A 22,512-nucleotide genomic window follows, 5' to 3' on the forward strand; every position below is an offset into this window, starting at 1 on the left:
CCATTTAGTGTGTTACTTTCTACATACTAACGGTCGTTCATGGATAAGAAGTCAAATATTCCTGCGTATGTTGTTATAGGAAGGTGATCATCGATGGGTTTGACGGTTGTTACTGCCAATTCAAAGTTTATTATTTTATTCTTCACATACCAAAGCACTTTACCTGCAAGTTAGATTCATTTATTTTTGTAGAAATTATTATTGTGTGTTAGGCAAACCAGTAAGGGAGCGGTCACTCAAGTGTGTGTATGTGCAAGTGTGCGCGTGCTGTGTCTTTATAAGGTATGGGAAGTGGACAAGCTTCCATAGAGTTTCACTTACTCTTTAAATCACTTTGTTTCTGTCAGAACTTTAATATGTGCAGGAAGTCTTTTGTCTTTTCTTTGAGGTTTCCTAAGAGGAAAGGATGGCACCAGGGATTAATGTAAATGAATGAAGGATAAAAAAATGACTTCTTGGAGAGAGAGAGAGAGAGAGAGATGCTCTGATTCACCAGACGGCGTGTTCACCTCTATTCTCTTCCTCGTCTCTCTTCGTTTTTCATTCTGCGTCATGTTTCCTGCTGGCTCGGTTTCACCCCTTCTGAACACTATTCTCTCTCGCTCTCTCTCTCTCTCTCTCTCTCTCTCTCGCTCTCTCCATCTGTTTCTATGCTGCCTTGATGGAGGGATTTGCAGCTGTTCATGCTCCATAAGTTCCAGTGTGTTCTGGGTGTTAATCTAAAGGAAAAGCCTTCGCAGTCTGCTAGATCTGCATATGATATCACACACACACAGTTCTGTCAGGCTGAAGACTAAGATCTCAAAACTTCAGAAGATGTAAAAAACTTGTCAGTGTCACTTTCATCCGTGCTCTTTCTCTTTTTCTCGGTCTCTCTCTGTCTCTTTGTCTCTCTGAGGAATTCAAGACAAACAGACCCTGAGATACACTGACTATCTCTCTGTCTATTTTTGGCTCTGGCTCTTTGTCTGGTTCTTCATCTGCTTTTGTCTCTCTTTTTTTCCTCTGTAAATCTGTCTTTCCTACTTTTTGTCCTTCTTTTTTTCTGTCTCAGGTTGTAAGTTCTCATGCTTCCGTCTCATCTTATTTGTGTCGCATACAGTATGCACCAAAGTATACAGTACGGAAACCCGCGCATATTCATTTGATGATGGGGCAAAGCTCCAGCCGTACACGTTCCCAGTAGTTAAAAGCAAGTTCTTTTTGTGCAGTTGTTGTTGGAAATGGGATCTCTCTACAGAGAAAACAGAATTCATAGTTTTTAGGATTATTTTTTGCTCATACGGAAGTGGTTGTGAACGGGGGCCCTGAGTTTGAAAAACGGCAGCAGAACAATTCCTTACCATACCCGCCCCATTCCCCCCGATCTTCTGTGAAGATCCTCCAAGAACTGTTCCTGCATTACGCCAGCAAATCCTCTCCTTTTGCAGTAGTCTGCAGCAGCAATCTTTTGTTCCAGCAATCCAGGTTGAGAATCTGCATGAACGATATAAACACTGTCTACAGCGAGGGTTGCGCACACACTTCACACAACACTCACATTGCGCATACTTTGGTACACCAACATGCAAATAGTGTGTTCGTTTTTTTTATGTATTCATGTAGATATAAACTTATGGACAATATCAAGGTAATGTTCATCTTTTTGTTTCAGTATTGTACTGCGCATACTGTATGTGTGACTCTCTCTCTCTCTCTCTCTCTCTCTCTCTCTCTCTCTCTCTCTTTCCAAAAGATACATGTTGCTTCTGAAGCTACTAAAATGAATCAAAGGCCTAAATAAAATGACGTCATTCAAAATCTGACACACAGGTTACTCACTTTATAAATGCGTAATGTGTGTTTAGAAACTGAACAGAGCAGAGAGAGAGAGTGTGTGTCTGTGAAGGTGAAAGTAGGAGGGGTTTGTGTGTGTAGGGGGCGCACACACAGACACAAAGAGCAGGCTGAGCCTTGATACAGAGAGAAAATAGATCCTTAACCTCTCTAATGAGACTTGCTTTTTCTTTACATGCACGCTGTACACACACGCATACAGACACAAAATAAAATGTTTTTACACACACATGGTCACAGTGTTATAGTAAACAGTACACGCATGCACGGATGTTGATTATACCAGTTAGAGACGCGCACCAAGACCCAGCAGGGGAAACAAGAGAGAGCAAGAGAGAGAAAAACCGTTGGCTCAGTTGTGATCACGTGACGCTCTGCGTCAAAACAAGAAGCGCATGCGTGGTACTGTACATGATTCTCAATACTCGTAAACCAAGACTTGTCCATTTCCAAAATTTGTCAATAATCTTTGCTCGTCTTGCAGAACTCTCGCAAACCGCGTTACTCGGTTTCACTGTAAATTTATTTTTATTTTTTTATATGATACATTCCTGAATACCTTGTTTTACCTGCTGGTCTCAGATTCTTTTTTTCAAACTCCGTGTGTGTTTCTCTGTTATGGGACTTGAACAGTACCACTCTGTCTTCGGCTCGGTGCAGGAGCATCAGTGGGGCAGTAAGACCCCCCGAAAAAAAGAAAAGAAAAAAAAAACGGCCCCATAATCCGTGAAACTCTATCAGAATAATCCCCAGAAAAAGAGAGCGAAGTCCTGGACACCCCCTCCACTTCTCCGCTTCTCTCTCCTCCTTCTTCGATCCATCGCTCTCTGACAGCGCACCAATTCTGCTGAGAATCTGAGATGCTTATAAGACTTAGACAGGAGGTCTGGAGGTCTTCTCTCTCATATGGCTTCTTTTAGAGAGAGAGGGTCTTTGAGTTCTTATCTTTGGAATCTGTCCATTCGATGAGATATAAAAATGAAGTTTGAGCTGTTTTTCTAGTGTGTGTGTGTGTGTGTGTGTGTGTGTGTGAGGGCTATTTGTGCTCTTAGAATGGCAGAGAGTGAGGCGTCTCTCAGCATCGACCCAGATTCACCTCCACTGATTTTTTAAAATGTGATTCTGGCACATTAAAGGACTGAAACTTTTCATTACTTATGGACAGTTGAGGAATTAAAAAAATAGCAAGTCATTTAATTGAAAAAAAAAACAACAACAACTAAAAACACTCAAACTGAAAATTCAGTTTGCACAATGTCCGCTGTCTACAGACTTTCATCATTCCGACTCTTGTATTCAACACAGATTTCTAACATCAACTAAACTGTGAAAATCTACAGTGGAGACCAAAAGTATTAAGACCGGGGTCAGGGGTAGCTCAGTGGTTAAGGCATTGGACTACGGTTCGGAAGATCCCAGGTTCAAACCTCACAACCACCAAGTTGCCACTGTTGGGCCCTTGAGCGAGGCCCTTAACCCTCAACTGCTCAGATGTGTAATGAGATAAAAATCTAAGTCGCTCTGGATAAGAGCGTCTGCCAAATGCCTAAATGTAAATGTACGACAAAATATGCCATGTATTATTGTTCTCCTTATGCACAAAACAGATGATGTCAACGAATAAGTTCTCGCCTATCTGGCTAAAGAGTTGTGCTAATTAGAATCATCCAGTTTAGTTAATGGATGGATTAAATATTCCGGAATGTCATTCAAATATTAAATTTCACTTTTGTCCTGACCGGTTTGGACATACAATACAATACAATACTGCGCAATGGTCTTGAGCCATTTTCATTTTTTGCGTGATTGATTTGCCCAGATTGCGTGATTGATTTGATTACTTCCCCCTTGCCACTCCCATGCTGGCCAGCATTCATGTTATGTTTGCTATGTATGATACAGTACTGTAGGTGGAAGTAGACTTCCACTTGGTTTTGTGAGCCGGCATTAAACATGAGAAAAGAAAAGAATGGGGAAGTTAACTTTCTCTAATATTATCGATATTTAATTTTGTAGTTTATTGACAGCATTGTTTTTGTTAAAAAAAATATTAATGATTTCTGAACATTAGTATAAAATCAAATGTTACAGAAAAACATTTGTATGAAGGAAAAGAGCAGCATGTTAATGCAAGAATAGACTTCTTGCATTAACATGAAAAAAAAAAACTGAATGAAGTCTGCTGAGTTTTGCAAACCAAAAAAATTAAAGAAGCAAGTGTGATAGTCCTCATAACTACTGGAGCTGATCCTGCAGCATCCTTAGCTAAAGTTTACAGTACAGAAGTTCTAACAGCTCCTGTAGAGCAAGGATGCCTTTTAAAATAATGAAAGTGAATGTTGCATTCAATTTAAAAAATACTATAAAAATGCAGTAACTGTAGTTAAAGGAACAAATATTTAGGGAGTGATTTGTTTATCTTTTGTTTAAAAAAAAATTGCCATAAGGTTTTACCAAACATCCTAAAGGATGAGCCACAGTTCTGCTTTAATTTAATTAAATTAAATTTTTGGTGTTTCTTTATTTTCTGGTTTACAAATATTGTTCTGAAACATTGTCAGGCAATCAGAAAATGCGCTTTATACCACAGCGCTGTCAGATCCTCGATTCTCATTGGTTTTATGTTTATCAGTTTATTTTATGTATCATCCTTCCTGACAGTAGTTTTTAGCTTCAAGGCTTATATGAATGCACGTCACATACATTTATATATTGTATAATATTTAATAACTTAGGGATGCTTAGTATAAACCAGTCAGAAAGCAGGTGTGTTCATTAATAGGGTGATGTTTGTGTACTTTGGGAAAGAGTCTCAAGTGTCAGTGATCGTATCAGGATTGTATTGAGTTTGCACTTTCTGGTTGCTTTATTAATTGTAAGAGAGGCTGGTGAGAGAGTGACGGTTTTAAAGCAGCTCCAGTTCAAGTTCCACATCACTTGTTTAGAACTATAAATAAAAACTCAAGGTAATAAATAAAGTAAATAGACACACAGTTTTGTGATGAAATGTATGCACAAAAATGCACTGCTGTTATTATAACTACTGTTTCAGATGGGAATGGGCCTGTCTGTAATTCTCATGCCTAGAAGTGATATTTCCAAAGGATGTTCCCAAATACAAATAGCTTAGAAGTCTGGAAATCCCTCTTACTAATGGTATAACAGATATTATAGTAAAAAAACAACAACAAGGAGACAACATTAACAGAGCCACGACCTGGCCGACCTGGGACTTGGGAAGGACATCTTCGAGGATCTGTGATGTCACTAGATACCAAGACGAGTTGTTGCTGTTCATAATGTATTTATAACTAAAGCTTACTGATTTTTGCTGCATCCATTTTATTATAAAACTACATTAGTTTGAGTTGCAGTGTAAGAAAAAATACGAAGGGCGTTCGGGTCAACCCGGGGCTATTGATTACGTAGAATAACAAAATACAGTGAGGGTAAAACTTCCATTTATTTCTCTATATAATCCCCATCTACACTAATGCACTTATCCCAACGCTGGCCTCCCAGGAACATATGTGGAAATGGCTTGAAGCGGGTCAGTACTGTACAGGGACACAGTTGTGTGACAACAACTCCCAGCCTGAGTTCTGGGAGTTTGGTGAATAATCGTGTGTACAGTTCACAATGACAGATGCATCTCTTCTGCAAGTTGGCCGCGATTTTTCAAAGATTAGGCGTTCCACTCGCTGAATGTTTACAGAAATGACTGCAGTGGGCTCTGAGTCACCATTTGCTCCAGTCAAATATTTTACTGCGGATAAGATTCTCATCACCGCACTGTGCTTGATGTGTTCTGTAAATGTCAATCGCTTTTTGTGACCCTATAACAGCCCTGTTATGTTTTATCCTTTATGTACTGCATTTGGCATATAAAAGCTTCATCAGCTCTGACCTCCTGAGTTCGTTACTGTCCTGGGTTACTCCTGTTATGGAGAGAGAGTCCTTACCATAATGTCCTCACTGTGTGTCAGGGTGTCGCATCACAAGTCTCCGGGCGGGACGATTCGGTTCCTGCGTCTTTGGCTGGCCCCCTTTTTCACCTTTTTCGGTTAGAGGAGAGGGCTTAGTGCTGCTCGTTCAGCCACGCCAATAAAGTGCCAACGTCACCTTGACTGGCACTCTCACAGGTGCACCAGGTGTGTGTGTGTGTGTGTGTGTGTGTGGGCATGTGGTGAAGAGTGACAGCTCAAGTGCTTTAAGCCATGCCACCACACACAAATGTGTGTGTGTGTGTGTGTGTGTGTGTGTGTGTGGTTCATGAGGAGTGTTCCATTGCCCATATTCAGTACCCCCCCCAACTCACACACACACACACACGTGTACTACAAAGCACTTATAGTAGTAATCTCTCTTTGGTAAGTCTCATTGGCCGAGGATTACCTTCATACCGCACAGAGACGAGGTGTGTTTGGAGAAATGCAAACACATCTTAGTGTAATCTCTTAAAAGTAGATCTGTGGCAGAGAAGATCATTTTCAGGTTAGAGACCAGTGTGCGTGCGTGTGTGTGTGTGCGCGCGTGTGCGTGCATGCGGTTAGTTTAAATAATCAATAAAAAGTAACTGTGTGTAAAAGCGCTGATGAGAATTGAAGAGTGAGGTTCGTTTGAATAGCTAGTCGGAGATAAAGAAATTCGAGTGTGTGTGTGTGTGTGAGAGAGAGAATAAGGTTTGGTGAGTGAGAGAGTAACTCTAGATTAATCTCTGCTGATCCTCTCTCACAGGTGTGTGGCCTTAAACTGGCTTCAGCACGGGCAACCCTCAACCCTAGTGATCGATAACCACACACACACACGCACACACGCAATTTAACTACATTCCCAGGCTTTGCTTCAGTTCATTGAGCAATATTGTGTTGTGACATGGAATGGTGAAATGTTGCCCCGGTAAGAAAAAACAATTTCTAAAATATTGGTACACGTTGGTAATACCGTCCAGTATTTATATATTTATTTATAAAGTATAATTTTCAACTCGGCTGTCTTTAATGGGCCAGTAGTGCGTGGATAAGCTTTACTTCATTTCACATGGCAAAGCAAAGCTTACCTAGGATTGCGTACCTCAATTTTACTCAATGTATTATTGAGTTTTAATATTATTTCAGGAAAATTGTGTATAAACTGTTTAACTTCAGCTTCCTGCCTTAATTCTGCCTTCTTGGTTTCTGTCTCTTGCAGGTTTTCTGATATGTTGAACACAAATGCGCAAGTCTTGTGTCCTAAGTTAATGTAACATTAACGTAGTTGCTAAGTTATAACTAATCTAAATATATATTTTTAATTATGTTTATTTCATGTTAATATTTTTTAATAATAATAATTATTAATAATGTCTATGCTGGGCATGTGCAATGTACCTTAAAAATATTAAGTTGAAACTCCCATATCTTTTCGATTCATTACAGGTTATGTAATTGTTGTTGGTTTCATTTTGAAGATTACAGCCTACTGCTCATTAAAATCAAAAATATCTTGAAAAAAGTATTTAAAATTATTTTAATATTTTCTATCAGTTATATTTTTTCAATGTTACATTTCTCTTTTAATTCAATTCTATCTTTAGTTTATTCATGTTCTTAGTGCAATTTTCTTTCTAGTGTGTTAAAATCCTTTCATCTTTTTATTCCAACAATACAATTTTTAATTTGAAATCGTTTACATTACATAAATGCACTCAGCACTTTTGTCAGGGCTCATTTATTACAAATTACTGCATCAATGAGACAAGATCAACCTGTGGCACTGGTGAGGCATCATTGAAGACCAGGATGCTTTAATAGCAGCCTTTAAGCTCACCTGTATCGTTTCTTCTTCCTCTTGATAAAATGTTCAGGTCAGGCAAGGTGGCTGGTCAATCAAGCACAGTAACATCACAATCAGCAAACCAGTTAGTGGTAGTTTTGACACTGTGGGCAGGTGCCAAGTCCTGCTGGAAGAGGAAATCAGCATCTCCATACAGCTTGTCTGCAGACGGATACATGAAATGCTCTAAAATCCTCTGGTAGATGCCTGTGCTGACTTTGGACACAGTGAACCAGCACCAGCAGATGGCATGGCGTTGAACTTGACGAAAATTGGATTCTTTGCCTCTCCACATTTCCTCTAGACTCTGTGACATTAATATAAATAAAATGCAAAATGACCTTTCATCTAAAAATAGGACTTTGGACCAATGAGCAACGATCCAGTTATTTTTTTTCCCCTTAGACATATAAGGATTTTCTGATGTTGTTTCTGGTTCAGGTGTGGCTTAATTCTAGAAATGCAGCCGAAGTCGCATATTTAAGATCTCTACATGCGGTGGCGCTTGATGCGATGACTTCACCGCACCTGACCTTACTCCACTCCACTCCACTTCTTGTAAAGCTCTACTCGGGGTCTTGAATTGGCTTTGCTTGACCATCTTTGTAAGGATGCGGTCATATTTGTTGGCTACGCATCTTTTTTTACAACACTTCCCTTCCAGGCAACTTTCCGTGAATTTTCTTCAATATAGCAGCTTCTCTGGCTTACACTCCTTGTGTTGTGTAGTCTTCCCCATGTGTTGTAGACTGAGAATAGTTTACTTAAACTAAAATACTATTATTTTGAGATTCCGGATTTTTCTTTTCTTTTTTTGAGCTGTAAGCCCTAATTTTTGAGATTTAAACATAAAGCGTCAAAATATTCTGCTTTATGTGTAGATTTTAACTTTATGAAAATAACTTTTTTAATGTTATTGTGTTTTTTGCGAACCACTGTATACATGTTTAAAAACATATACAGTATCTGCAAAATCATAAACACTAATTAAATCCGTGTGTAATTTACAGTATACATATAAAGAAACTGTAAAGTTGGCATGTTTGAAGATATTCGCCAAAAAAATTATTTGGCGAAACCTAAGATGAGTGATAGAACACATCAAGATGGCTTTTGAAATTTTTTTAAAAAGTCTGTTTTTGCACGCATTATGTAAAAACTACTGAATGCATTTTAATTGGGGTTTTCACAGGTATATCTGGCCAAGCTCGAGGTAACATATAGGCTTTATTTCATTGCAGTCAGAACACGGGAAGAGAAGGTATGCTTCTTTAAATTTTAAATGGAAAACGGCCTTATATTATAAAAAAAATTATAAATTATAAATTTAATTCGTTTGTCTCAAAATTCACCATACATTTTTAAATACACACTTAAAGTACGAGGGTGCAATTGAAATCTACTTAATAAATGCAATTACACACCTTCATTCCATGCAGTTTCCATAAACTTCAGTTTGACAGATGGCGTGGTACTATTTATAAAACACGCTTTTGAATGTGCAATTAAATTCCACCTGAACAACATCATGGACACACCTAGTGTTATAGTGTCAGACCAAGTTGGAGTGTTGTAGTATATTAGAACCGTAAATACTTACATTTACATTTAGGCAGACGCTTTTAGTCAGAGCGACTTACATTTTTATCTCGTTATACATCCGAGCAGTTGAGGGTTAAGGGCCTCACAAGGGTTTGAACCTGGGATCTTCCGAACCGTAGTCCAATACCTTAACCACTGAGCTACCCCTGGCCCTATAATTGTTGCTTGTGAATGTTTAAAAGCTGTTGATTGTAGTTTTTTGCTTTGTGAGTCTTTGCGTGAGTGGTGCATCCTTCAGTTCAAGTTTTTTTTTTAAACACTTCTCTGTCTCCCTCATTAATGTCAACCACCTCTCTCAGAAGTCACTCAGACTATCTCTGTCACTGCTGAGTATCTGACCTTCACCATCTCTTGTATTTAAGTGCTTAGAGTGTTTTTGCTCTCCACACTTCTTGACCTTTTATCCTGTGTGTGTGTGTGTGTGTATTTTTAAAAACACATTCTCACTAGGGGTATCAATAAAAACCCCATAGAGATGCATTTAGAGATGTAATTACTCCTCTGTTTTCTTCATACACATGCAGGTAATATTCTAGTGTTTGTATGGGAATAGATATCAGAAATGAGTCACCTGATTGTGTAGTGTGTTGTGTAAATATCCCTGTTGTGTCTATAATACACACTTCTTGCAGCTCTTACAGCCCTGTGTGTTTGGGCATGGGTTTGTCTACTTACCAGTCAGAGTGTGTCTAACCGCCTCCTTTACTTTTATTCTCAGGATTATGCGACGTCTTGTCTTGATTGATCGAGATTTCACACTCCTTGACCATTCTATCGACGAGGGCCACTTTTTGATCAGACCACAGCACACACAACACAACACACACATTAAAAAGGGTGACTTTGTAATTATTTTCATTTTAATTGCTTCCACTTATCAGACGTCTGATCTGTTAATGAATCCACGCCGCCTCGGACAGCAATCCGACAGTGACTGGAGACACACACACACCTTTCCTTAACATCTCTCCATCTCTCGCCTGTGTATCGTCTTCTCTCTTGATCCCACACTCCTTTAATCTCCATTTCCACCTTTCTCTTTCTTATTGCATTGGTTTACAATCTCTCCTCATGTTTGTCTCTCTTACTTTTTTCCTTTTTCTTTTTTTAGGCTTTTATCACACCCATCATTCTCTCTCTATCTCTCTCTTTCACTTTAGGATTTTATTTATTTTCTTATTTTACATGTTAACTACGCTTCATATTTAGTCTAGTCATATAGTCTAGGACATATCTAGTCCATCATATTTACCTTTTTTTATTATTGTTTTACTTAACTAAAACTCACTCATGTATAAGGTAAAATTGCTTTCTTTTAATGTATTGATTCTACTTATTTATCTAAGTATTCATTTATTTATTAAAATTTATGTGTCAATAAGGTGGACATGCCGTGAATGTTGAAAATAAAAAGGCACTTAAGTTAAGACGCTCTTTCTCTCTCTCCCTCTTGTTTTTCCTAATTTTTTTATTTTTTTCTCTGTTTTTCACTTCTACTCTCTCTCTCACATGCTTTTCTGTCTTTGTGCTTTCTTTGTCTCTCATTGAATTTTTATTTAAATTTTTCCCATATGCATCCATCCCTCTTTCTTTCTCTCTCGCACATCTCTTCCGCCCAGTTTGTCCTCTTAGTGCCTCACTTCTGCTTGCTCTTTCTTCTTTCTTTCTGTCTTTTACATCCTTTTGCCTTCTCTTACTTTCTTTTTCTACTTTCTAATTTGTTCTTTCATTTTATTTTTTATTTTATCTGCATATTTATCTTTCTCTCTCTCCCTCTCTCTCTGTCTTGCTTTCCATAATTCCATCTTTTAATACTGTTGTGCACCTTCTTATTTTTGTGTCTCACTCTTCATTTTTGGTCTTTTTTTCTACCATTCTCTCCCTCACACACACTCTGTTGCTTTCTATTGTTTTTTTCTCTTTCCCTCACATGCTATTCTGTTTCTCTCTTTCGGTTTTGTCTCTTTTGCTTCTTGTGTTTTTATTTCTATTTTTCCATGTGTGTCCATCTCTCTCTTTTCCTCGTCTTCTTTTTCGCCAGTTTGTCTCTTTGTTCCTTACACTTGTGTTTGCGCTCTTTTTCTCTTGCTTTCTGTTTCCTACTTCCTTTATTGCTTTTTCTACTTTTCTCATTCTAATTGCATTTATATTTCATATTTTTTATCTCCCTAGATATTCTCCCTCTCTCTCTCCCTCCCTCCCTCTTACACACACACACACACACACACACACACACACACACACACACACTGACTTTTTCACTAGTTCCATGGTCATTAAGTGTGTTTATTATCAGGACTGATTGTTAATCTCCTGCTTTGTTTGTTTGTTTTAAACAGATTAGGTTTTGATTGCTGTGGGATCAAGAATAAACATTCTTGTTCTCTTCTTGAAGCCACACCAGGCCCAAGTTTTTCCGCCTCACCTTATTATGCCGCCCGGAAATATGTCCGACTCTAATAATTCCTCATGTTCCTATATCCGCCCGGGTTTGCTCAAGGGATCCGAGCAAGTCACTGGTTCACGATCACATGCCTGTGCTAATTTAAACAGTGTTAACAAATGTGCTGGTTTATTTCCATGTGATGTAGCTTTTGGCTGATGTGGATTCCTGCTGATTTAGAAGCTTACGGATGGACTCGTAGTTAGGACTGAATTACAGGATGAGCTTTGCGGGCCTTTTCTCTAGCACGACGAGGGTTTGTGTGTTTCTGTCAGCCAAGCCCATAACGATTTTTGGGCCGTGCTTTGTTTTCTCCCACTCACTCTCTCTACAGCAGAAGCTTACAGCATGTCAGACAGATGATGGCCAGGATCCTATGAACACCACCGAGCTATGCTTTCCTTTGGGGTTTTTTTTTTATGGTGGATTTTCTAAGTGTGTGAAACAAGCGCTTCAAATTCCTCAGTCCTGTTTTCTGTACTGGGAACTTTAGAAACACAATGTACATCTCCAGCACAAGAGCTGGAACTTCTGGCTTCCTGAGTACAAAGTGTATTTAAGGAATTTTAAGATACGTTGGTGAACTGTAGTTTTATTGCAATTGAAGGACGTTTTTGACATATTCGTGTAGCTATTTAAATTAGAGAAATTGTTTTTGATAAAAGGTGAACTAGCACTCAAAGAAATGCTATCCAATCCACTCTACATCTTTCGGAAAGTTTAACCAGTCTGCCTCACTCTCAAAGGCAGATTTGATCAGTTTTCCCTTTTTTTTCCCCCCTGCCGAACATTTGATCAGTCTTGTAACTGGACTAGGCTGTTTTCAAAAGTGGACGTCTACTTATACTCTTGGATGGTTCTATTCACTCTTGCATAAAGTTTGATCAGCCTGATCTCATCGACACCACTGACCAATCCTGATTCCCCTCATACACACCCCATACCAATCCCATCTGCTCTTAGACACACCACTGACCAATCCTGCCTCTTTACCAATCCCACCCTTTCTTATTGACCCCCTTAAACCAATTCCACATGCCCTTATAGACACTCTGGACTTATCCCACCCCCCCCTCTTATTGACACCTTTTACCAGTTGCTCTTACAGACACCATTGACCAATTCCCACCACTTTGACAGACGACCTTAACCAATCCCACCCTTTACTATTTTTACCTGCCCTTACAGACACCCTTGAATGATCACTCCCCCGTTTTATTAACATCCTTTAGCACCTGCCCTTATAGACACCACTGTACAATCCCCCCCAGACAACCTTAACCAATCGTGGCCACTTTGGCAGGCACCCTTGACTAATTCCACCAGGGACCCTCCCTATACGATATTATCATTATACGTGCTTTGTATTGTGATTCTGTACGCGTCACAATTTTTTAAAAATCTTGATTCAATATGTTTCTTCAAATCTTGTCACAATTCTAAACAAACTTGGCAAATAATGGACTTCTACCACACAGGATGCTGAGCTGTATGAATAGTTTGGCGCACACCACCTATTGGATAATAGAGGAACTGCAACATTTTACCGCTTTGAATACAAAATTCATAAATTAAAAAATATATATATATTGAGATATTGAGATATATATGGAGCTTAATCAGTTCCGCCCCCACATCTCGATCTCTTAACCATTCCTGCACTTTAAAAAATATTCTTGAATTCCTCCCGGCCAATCTTGCTCGATCCTCCCTGTTCTTGCAGACACTTGCCACTTCTTTTTAAACTAATCCCACCCATTTTCAAAATTGTACCACACTGTGACAAGCTGGTAGCCTGAATATAAGCTGTTTTTATCTGTAATATTTTGTCATAGGCATGTTTGGCTTGTCAAAAAGGTATATCAGGGCCGTGTGTTAGTAGTAATTAATTAAAGCTTACTTAATTTCTAAATAAATCAGCCATCTTCAGCCATGCCAAGTGACCTTGTTGTCTTTTCCAGCATTTTTTTAAATAGGTTAATGGCTTTCTTTCTGTATTTATTATTATCTGTCTTTATTTCCGTCTCTATGAATATTTTTAAATTGCTTGTTCTATGTCTGGATGCGATGGAACATCTCTGCGGTTCGCTCCAAGCTTAAATCAGTTCGATATGGATGTTCGACTGTGGGTAGAACACAGACGTGATTCCAGTTTCTAGGGTTTTTTTTTTTTGCTCCTTTCAAAGCGTGCGTATTGCGATTACACCGCTGTGATATTTTCCACCGTATGTTAATGTGCCTGTGCTGTACACACGGCTGCTTTTAGACTCCTGTACTTTTTTTTTTTTTTTTTGTCTCCCTCTTAATGTTCCACTCCAGCTCTTATTTCCATAATTGGACTTTTTGATTGGAACGGTGTGGAAATTGGAAGGGCGGTTTGTGCAATTTCATGGCCAAAGTAACTTGAAACATTAAGAGAGGATGGACACGCGGGTGCAGATTAGACAAATTAGTCTTTAGATTAAAGGTGCAATTAAATAATTGAGAGCTTGAGTGAAGCAGAACCAGCTGGAGGTGGGGTGTCAGTAGGGAGGGAAGGAGGGAAGGGGAGAGAGACGGAACAAACATGGCTACACATAGACCATCGATTTGGTGCTGTTCAGTCAGATGTCCTACTGCAACTAACTAACTGGAATTTAAACATCGACCGGTAAATAAATCTGATGCTGCTTTTGTACAGCAGAGCATTTCGTAAAGTCATGTTCCTGTTTGAAGAATCTCTCCATGTCCAAACAAAAGCTAATCTAGGTAGAGTTTTATACCGTGCTAACATTTAGTCCTTAGTATTATTATTCAGTACATCTAGGTCCTGAAACTTACCAACAAATTCTCATTAAACTAAATTAAACCTTATTTATTATTTTGATGGCGATAGGTTCAGGTTCAGTTGCTATAAAGGTTTTATCATCTATATGGGAACATACGCAGAGACTGAACTTGTCTTATCTGGGACATCTAATTGTTGATACCGTGAAATTCTCTTTGATGTGATGTTCAGCATTTTTGTAAGGAGTTTCCCGTTGCAGCGGGAACAGCATCCTGTGTGATGTAAGCAAGTTATTTGCTATTTTTGTTAAGAATTGTAGCAAAATCAGAAAAAAACATTATATCTGATTGTCATATTTATAAAATCATTTTTTTTTTTTTTAATAAATAAATAAAAAAAAACTCGATGCAAAACGAATCGGCTCCTGGGTATAGTGATATCGTATCGGATGGTGCCTGGTGATTCCCATCCCTGGTGTTTACAATAGGATGCAATTAAAATTCAGTGACAACAACATACAGTATGACTGCATAATCTCTGTGCTGTGTTTCTGGATTTAGGTGCAAGGAAAAACAAAAAAGACACAAAGATAACGCCACGTATTAGATTTGTTTGTGCTGTTTGTACTTCAGGTCCACAAGACTTATGTTCTGTTATCATAATTGCAAAAAAACAAACCTGTATGGTTTTGTTTCATGATATATGGAATTTTTTATCTCTTTCAAACATAGATTTTAGTCAGCTTGAATGCATTTTTAAACATTTTTTTTTATTTAACATTAGATTTTTTTTTTTAAATCGCGATTCTCAAATGCTCGTCTACTCCCTCACAAATTCTGACCTGATCTGAGTTTTGCACCTATGATTTATTCCCGTCATCACCTCACCAGTGGTATTTTTTCGCTCAGCCCGAAAGCCCTGCGAAAGCGTTTTTAAGCCGAGGAGACGGACGTGTGTAAATTAGCGCCTGTACTGTTCGTACGTTATGTATAACCTGCAGGGAAAGGAAAAAATAAAAAAAACAACAAAAAAAGCTTCCTATTTTAGTTCCTCCGTCATCTAAGATGCGCAAAAAGCCCTTTCCTTTCAGTCTGTATGCCAACGTGTTTGTGAATCGTTCCGGGGTTTGTTTTTGTGCATCTCTTAGCTCGGTGCACGTGTACGCCTTTAGCCTTTAGTCATGTGAAGGGATTACAACTTTTACACCGGGAAAGAGGCTCAGATGCAATGTCACTCATTCAGCGCGTGAAGGATTCCAGTCTGATCAGAAGGACGTTACACATAACGTCCTAACACGACTAAACAAATAATTATAGGAGAATTAAGCAATTGTTGTAGAACCATCATATTACGAGTGTGTGAAAGGAGAAACATCCTGCCTTTTTTAACTGTAACTGTCCATCATTGAGATTAAGGTTCTCCTCCCTGCACAATTGTTTTCACGCACGCACGCGTACGTTGTTGACACACCGATGACTTTCTCCTTTCGTCTGCTTTTATTTTTGGCTCGTCGCATCTCGTTTAGACCGGCTATTGTGCCCTGCCTGTTGATGAATATGGTTTTTATTCTAATAGGCTGTATGATGTTTGCTAGGCAGGACGCTAATCCTCGCCTCTAGCATTAGAACACTGGCAAGATTTTCCTCTGTCGTTTTTTTTTTTTTATCTTTCTCTCTCTTTTTCTCTCCCCTTCACCTCTGTCGCCCCGGGCGAGACACTGAGTCGTTTGATAAGTATGTACGGAGCCTGAAATTTCGCCCTTTATATTTGTTTTCGGGAAAACATTCAAAGCTTTTTAAAGTTTTGTCAAAATGTTGTGGTAACAAGATAGCAAAAACGGTGGAAAATTCTCTATTTAGATTATATTGGAAATGTTTGACGATTTAGTTTTATACAGATTTTTGCGTTAGATGATGTTGCATGGTTTATCCAAGAATTATTCTCTACGGTGGTTTAAAATTATCTTTACAGATGCCCCCTGTACACCAAATTTCGCAAAAGATGCGTGCGTGTCTATTTTGCTCTAGGTTTTTGTCTCTCATTTTCAGTCCTGTCCCTGTACCTAAAGAGTTTCAGAGAAATGTTTTTTGTTTGTTAAGCCACACAGTGACCTGTGAATTATATGAACATAAAAGCCATCTACATTAACTTAAGGCATAAACCAGCTGACAGATGATCAGGCCGGTGATTAGTTATATACTGCTGATGCTGAATGCTGTAGTGATTGGAACAGACGAGAGGGGAAATGAGGTCGCTGCTGAGGCTGTTACATAAATAATGCATTTATAAACCATCATTAGGCACTTTGCAGTAAAACATTTATTTACTTTTCTTAAATTTAATCTAATTTAATATGGAGAAATGAAGGGGATTGAGACTTTTGCACAGTACTCTAGATAAATAAATAACTTTAACAGGGAATATTTGAATGGTACTACAGTATGTTCTCTCGTTTGGCTGCCACACGATGTTAGTCAGCTTAATAGAGTAGCCGGAAAGTGTTTAAGCAAGTGACCACCTTAATGTCACAAGTTTGTGCTCATGTCAATTTTTAACAAAATCTATGTTTAGACTTACACGACACACACTGATTGCTTTGTTGTCCTAGACATGTTTAACAGTCGAGATGATTACAGGAAATGTACTATATGAAACTTTCCCATATGGAGAATCTGCAAGATCTCACGTTTTCATTGCTCGAAATAAGACCATTAAACTCTAACTAAACTTTTTTTATGCACTTACAGGTACTGTATATTTTTGTGTGTAATATACAGGGTGTCCCAAAGAATTTAACATCATTTGTAATATGAATATCTGAGTAGTTGCATGTTCTGGGCAAACGAAATTAACTAGGCGTCATGTTGAAAAATAAAAGATTTATTTATCAAACTTGGTTAGTTTATACCAAATTAAAAGATTTATGTATTAAACTTGATCAATTTTTACACAAGATAATTTCGGCGGAAAATTGGCTGTTCAAATGTTGTTAGATTACGAAATGTCATATTTGTTTATTATACATATATATTTTTTTAAGATTTTCCTTTAACACATGATGTTTTCAACTCCATATAAGGGATGTTATGTGAAACGCGTGTAGAAAGGAACATCTAAAATACCCGGTGCAGATTAGCTCACAGCGTGGAGACGTCTCGTGTAAGTTCAGGCGTCAAAACGTGGCGTCTCGATCGTCTCAAAAAAAAAAAAAAAGCAAGTGTCATTCACAAATGCTGGCAAAAACAAAGTAATTCAGAACTTCACCTGAGGCGCAGGCATAAGCTGTGTGTGTGTGTGCGCGCTAGCCCTGGTGCCGCCACTGCTAAAACTCCTCTCTTAATTGCTTTAATAGCACCTGTCCTGAAACGGTGAATAATTACTGCCACAGAATTAAAGACGTACTTTCAACAACATGGCTTAAAGCATCAGACAAGCCTCAGGTAGCTGGCTCAGGAGTGTGTGTGTGTGTTTGGTTAAACAATGCTGCATTTATTAATTACTCTCTTGTTGAGCCTCTCAGTTGCTCGTTTCCTCCTCACTCCTGGAAAACAATTTTGTACCAGTTTTTTTTTTTTTAAGTAAATTTGGTAAACATTATTATGTTTATTGTACGTGTGTGTGAGTGAGTCACGGACTTAAAGCGCTAATGGTGTAGTCAAGTGAGACAGCTCAGGGGATAGACATGCAGACGCTCATAAAGACGGGAAGACACAGAGAGACCGACACAGAGACACACATGCTTTTTTTTTAATGGGGAAAAATGGTGTTTTTTTGATTATTTTGATCAGTCACACTTCCCGTTGTAGTTTTTTGTATCTCTCTTTAAAAAAATAAATAAATATAACCGTCTCCAGATTTCTGCTCCTCTCAGTGGAACTGGAACGAAATCTTGAACCCATTTGAAAATAAACTTATAAAAAAAAACAACAACATTTAGATGAGAAGAGAGTTGCTGTAGCTTTACATTTGTATAGTTTTTTTTTTTCCCTCTTTAACTCTGTATTGAGAATAGTGTCTGTGTGAAGGATATCCCACACCTCCTCTCACATACGCGCGCACACACACACACACACCCCCCATAAAGACTTCATCCTTATTAACTTGTAGCAAACGCGTAATCTTCTCGAGCACTAACACAGATACCTCTCTTTGTCTCACCAACATGAAGTCCGTCATCTCGTGTCGATCTTGCAGACCTGCGTCAGTGTGTTAATGGTTGTTTTTTTTTTTTTTGGTTTTTCTCCTTCTTCTTTTTCTTCTCCTCCTCCATCCAATGTGTGCGTTTGTGTTTTTGCAGTAGCACATCCTGTCCAAAGGGGGGCGTTCTTCATCTGCAGTACACACTTAAAACACTGGAGTTGATGCGTAGCATCCGTCTTAGGAACCCCAACAGTCTGTCATTACACACACACACACACAGACTGAAGGAAATGTTTCTGAGTAAGACTCTGAACTGCATTCGCATGAGTTTTGTCTCCAGGTTGCAGGATTTCACGTGTGTCAGTGTGTGATGGCCAGGCCGGGTCCACACACACGCACACACACGCACACGCACTCATACACACACTTCCTCACTTCATGCCTGTGTAAAGCGATTAGGTCGGAGTGAGGCCTCTCTTGCTGAGTTCTCTGATTTGGGATTTTTCAGGGTTTTTTCAATCGTGTTTTTCCACAGGATTCCCGTCCTGACCGCCGAGCTGATACGACTGCAAACACAGCAGCATTAATTAATAGTCTGTTTACATTAGACATGGGCAAACCCTGTGCTTCCATTAAGGCGTGGGTAAAGGGTGTGTGTGTGTGTTTGTATGTGTGTGCATGCATTTTATTTGGAGAAGAGGACAAGCGGAGTTTATTAAGCTAATTGGAGAGAGAGAGAGAGAGAGAGAGGAGATCGAAGGGTCCAGATACTTATGTGGTGTGTGTGTGTGTGTTGGGATTTGTTTAAGTGATAAATATGAGGTTTTTATTAACACAGGGACCATCAGTAAGATGAAGCTCAGAGATAAACGCTTGTTAATTTGGCCGCGCTGCAGAAACGTGTGCCGGAGTCACTGGGTTTTTAAACATGAAAGTAAGGTGTGTGTGTATACTGTTGTTGTTGTTGTTGTTTGTTGTTTTGTAATCTCTATCTCCATGTGTGTATCTGTGTATGTGTAGGCCAGCCCGGTGCCCAGTCCCATTCTGGGAGGGAGGCCGAACGCCAGTCAGTCGCTGCTGGTTTGGTGCCGCGAGGTGACCAAGAACTACCGTGGAGTCAAGATCACCAACTTCACCACGTCCTGGAGGAACGGCCTCGCCTTCTGCGCCCTGCTCCACCACTTCAGACCAGATCTCATGTAAGAGAAACACACACAGTGCAGACACACACACACACCCTAATGCTGACACACTACAACAGAATAACATTTCTCTCCTTCTGTCTGTCTGTCGATCTCTTTCCTGCTCTTCCCGCTTTTCAGTCTCACATTCACTCTTTTTAAACCTGACTTTTTTTTATAGAATCACTCACTCAAACACACACACAAGCAGCTTTACACAATTAAAGAATTATTTTATAAGTTTGTTTGAGATGTGAACGTGTATGAATAAAAATGATAAGACTGTGATGATGATAAACACACTAATGATTTCAGCTACATTACCGACTATATAGTAATTTTACAAATATCTTCTTTTTGTTTCAAGGTCACAGCAACGTCAAATGATTTCTAAAATCTTTTTTTCATAGCTTTCTTTTTGTTTATAAAGTTCCAGTTGTATGATTTATAAAAGATAAAGTTATTAAAAGCAGCAGACGTCAGCACCTGTTTTTGTTTACTCTGACTCAAACTTACTATAAATGTATTCTACAGATGTTTGTAAATAAATAGCAGTGAAAAGTCTTTTTTTAAATTTTTTTTTCCCCAAACCTGAAAGTTAAAAATGTGCTGAAAGTTTGTTCGGGATCATGTGACTAATATGACTCATGACATCCCTCTGGAGGGCGAAGGAGTTTAGTTCCATTCCAGATTGAGTGGGATATAAACGGACGATGTGACTTACCTACCGCGTCCACATGTGAATGACACGTCACTTATTCCTGCCCTTTTTCGTCATCCTGCGCTGTGATTAACTGGTTAAGCTGTCAGTCAAGCCTACCTTCTGTGTAACACTTTCCCTGATTAAAATGGTTTTGGTGTTTGTTGATTTCTCCTGTTTTGTTGCATCATATTTAAAGAGAATCCTGATTGGCTGATTATTATCATGCATATGTTAACAACATGTATAAGTAAAAAAATTTTTAATTTTGTTACAAATCTTAACACACTTGGCAAATGAATAGATTTTTCTCCCCACTCCCCATTTTTAATTATTATATCTACTAGTTAATTGCATGTATGATCTTACAGTGCACTAATATTACTTAGAAACACACACACCTCAATCTTTATTACAACATACAGTACACACTTACACACACACTAGCTACACTATAAACACATGAACACTCTGGTACAGCTGGTGTGTGTCAGGGGCAGGCTCAGTGTGTACATGAAAGAGAGAGTGAATGTTGTAATCCCTCTGTTAGATTTGTGAATGTTGGTGAAACTGCTTTCATCAGCATGACTCAAATCTGCCTTAATTACAACAATTTGCACAAGCTAACCTAACTCTAGTCCACACACACTCGCGCTCTCTCTCTCTCTAATTTAGGATAGTGTGTGTGCCACATGCTGATGCTGATGTCGTTAGTTTTCTACCGGCCGCGCATGCGCAAAGCATTGCCAAAGCTCCGTAGGTTATGTACAGGAAAGAGAAATGAGTAGTTACTGTACCTTTGAGTCTTTTGGTCCGAATCGTTCGTTCTTTTGTCATGTGACTCTCATAGACGCTATGCAGCGCAATAGATTCGAAAGAACGAACGACTCGGACATGGCGTCTATGAGAGTCACATGACCAAAAGACCGAACGACTCGGACCAGAAGATATGAGAGGTGAGCTACTCATTCTGGTTATTATAATACGTCCTTAGCTGCGTTGAAATATTTTCATTACTGGAACTATGGACAAAATTTGTGTATGTAGACGTGCTGGGGGTCTGTTTATTGAAAATGTAACATTTTATTTTGGTTCCGATCCAAAAAAATTAAATGAACTAAATGACTAAAAAAAAAGATTTGTTAATTTTAATGAACGAGATTCAAAGAACCGAGTCACTAAAATGATCCGAACTTTCCATCACTACTGCTTAGTACAGTTTAAGTTTCAAAATGTGAGCAGTGCTGAAGTGTAAAGATTTAATGTAAAAGGTATCTTTATTTTCTCTTGGCATGGAAGTTGATGCCAAGCTCATAACTTTATGAACAATCGTAGATTACAGCTTTTAGTTTTTGTTTTTACATAATGCAATTTTAAACAGACGCAATTTATTTAATTTTAGTTAGATGTTTTGGGGGATTTTTTTGTTGTTTCTGGCAACTGTGGTGAGAGGATTTAACAGAACATCTCTCTCTCTTTCTCTCTCTCTCTCTCTTTCCTAGTGACTACAAGACCCTGAATCCTCAAGACATTAAAGAAAACAACAAAAAGGTAAACTCTCATACTCTCCACCATTAACAGACTAATGCATGTGAGTGTATGTGTGTGTGCCCACGTGTTCGTAATCCTCATCACAGGTGACTTTTTTTTTTTTGTTTGTTTTTGTTTTGTTTTTCCGTTTTAAAGCTCCCGTGCTCCCACCCAGAGCTTTCTAATTGCTTCTTTCATAAGGCAGCTTGATGGAAAGTGTGTGTGTGTGTGTTGTATGCGAGTGTGTGACTAAAAGAGTAGAAAAGTCACCCAGGAACTGCAAGATAGCATCATAATTCAAAAACATTCTGCGAATAAACTAAACTTCCCTCTTTTTTTGAGAGAGAGAAAGAAAGATGGAGAAGAAAGATGTGGAAACGGATGATGTACGTACATGGTGTGTCAAAACATATTCCAATCCCAGGAGCACACTTATTTTTTTTCTTTTGTAGATTTAAGTGTGTATGTGTGTGTGTGTGTGTGTGTGTGTGTGTGTGTA

The 22,512-nt window shown here is 38.7% G+C and overlaps 1 protein-coding gene across 3 annotated transcripts in view; it reads left to right on the forward strand.

The window, feature by feature from the left end:
* Positions 1-22,512, forward strand: part of ehbp1 (EH domain binding protein 1) — a 144,033-nt gene that overhangs the window by 52,886 nt on the left and 68,635 nt on the right. For all 3 annotated transcript variants that reach the window (XM_053509610.1, XM_053509611.1, XM_053509612.1), the window contains exons 11-12: positions 19,623-19,801; positions 21,986-22,034. In XM_053509610.1, the coding sequence (XP_053365585.1) occupies positions 19,623-19,801; positions 21,986-22,034 (228 nt within the window). The remainder of the gene's footprint in view (positions 1-19,622; positions 19,802-21,985; positions 22,035-22,512) is intronic.

Source organism: Clarias gariepinus, chromosome 13 (genome assembly GCF_024256425.1).
Source record: "Clarias gariepinus isolate MV-2021 ecotype Netherlands chromosome 13, CGAR_prim_01v2, whole genome shotgun sequence".
NCBI lineage: Eukaryota > Metazoa > Chordata > Actinopteri > Siluriformes > Clariidae > Clarias > Clarias gariepinus.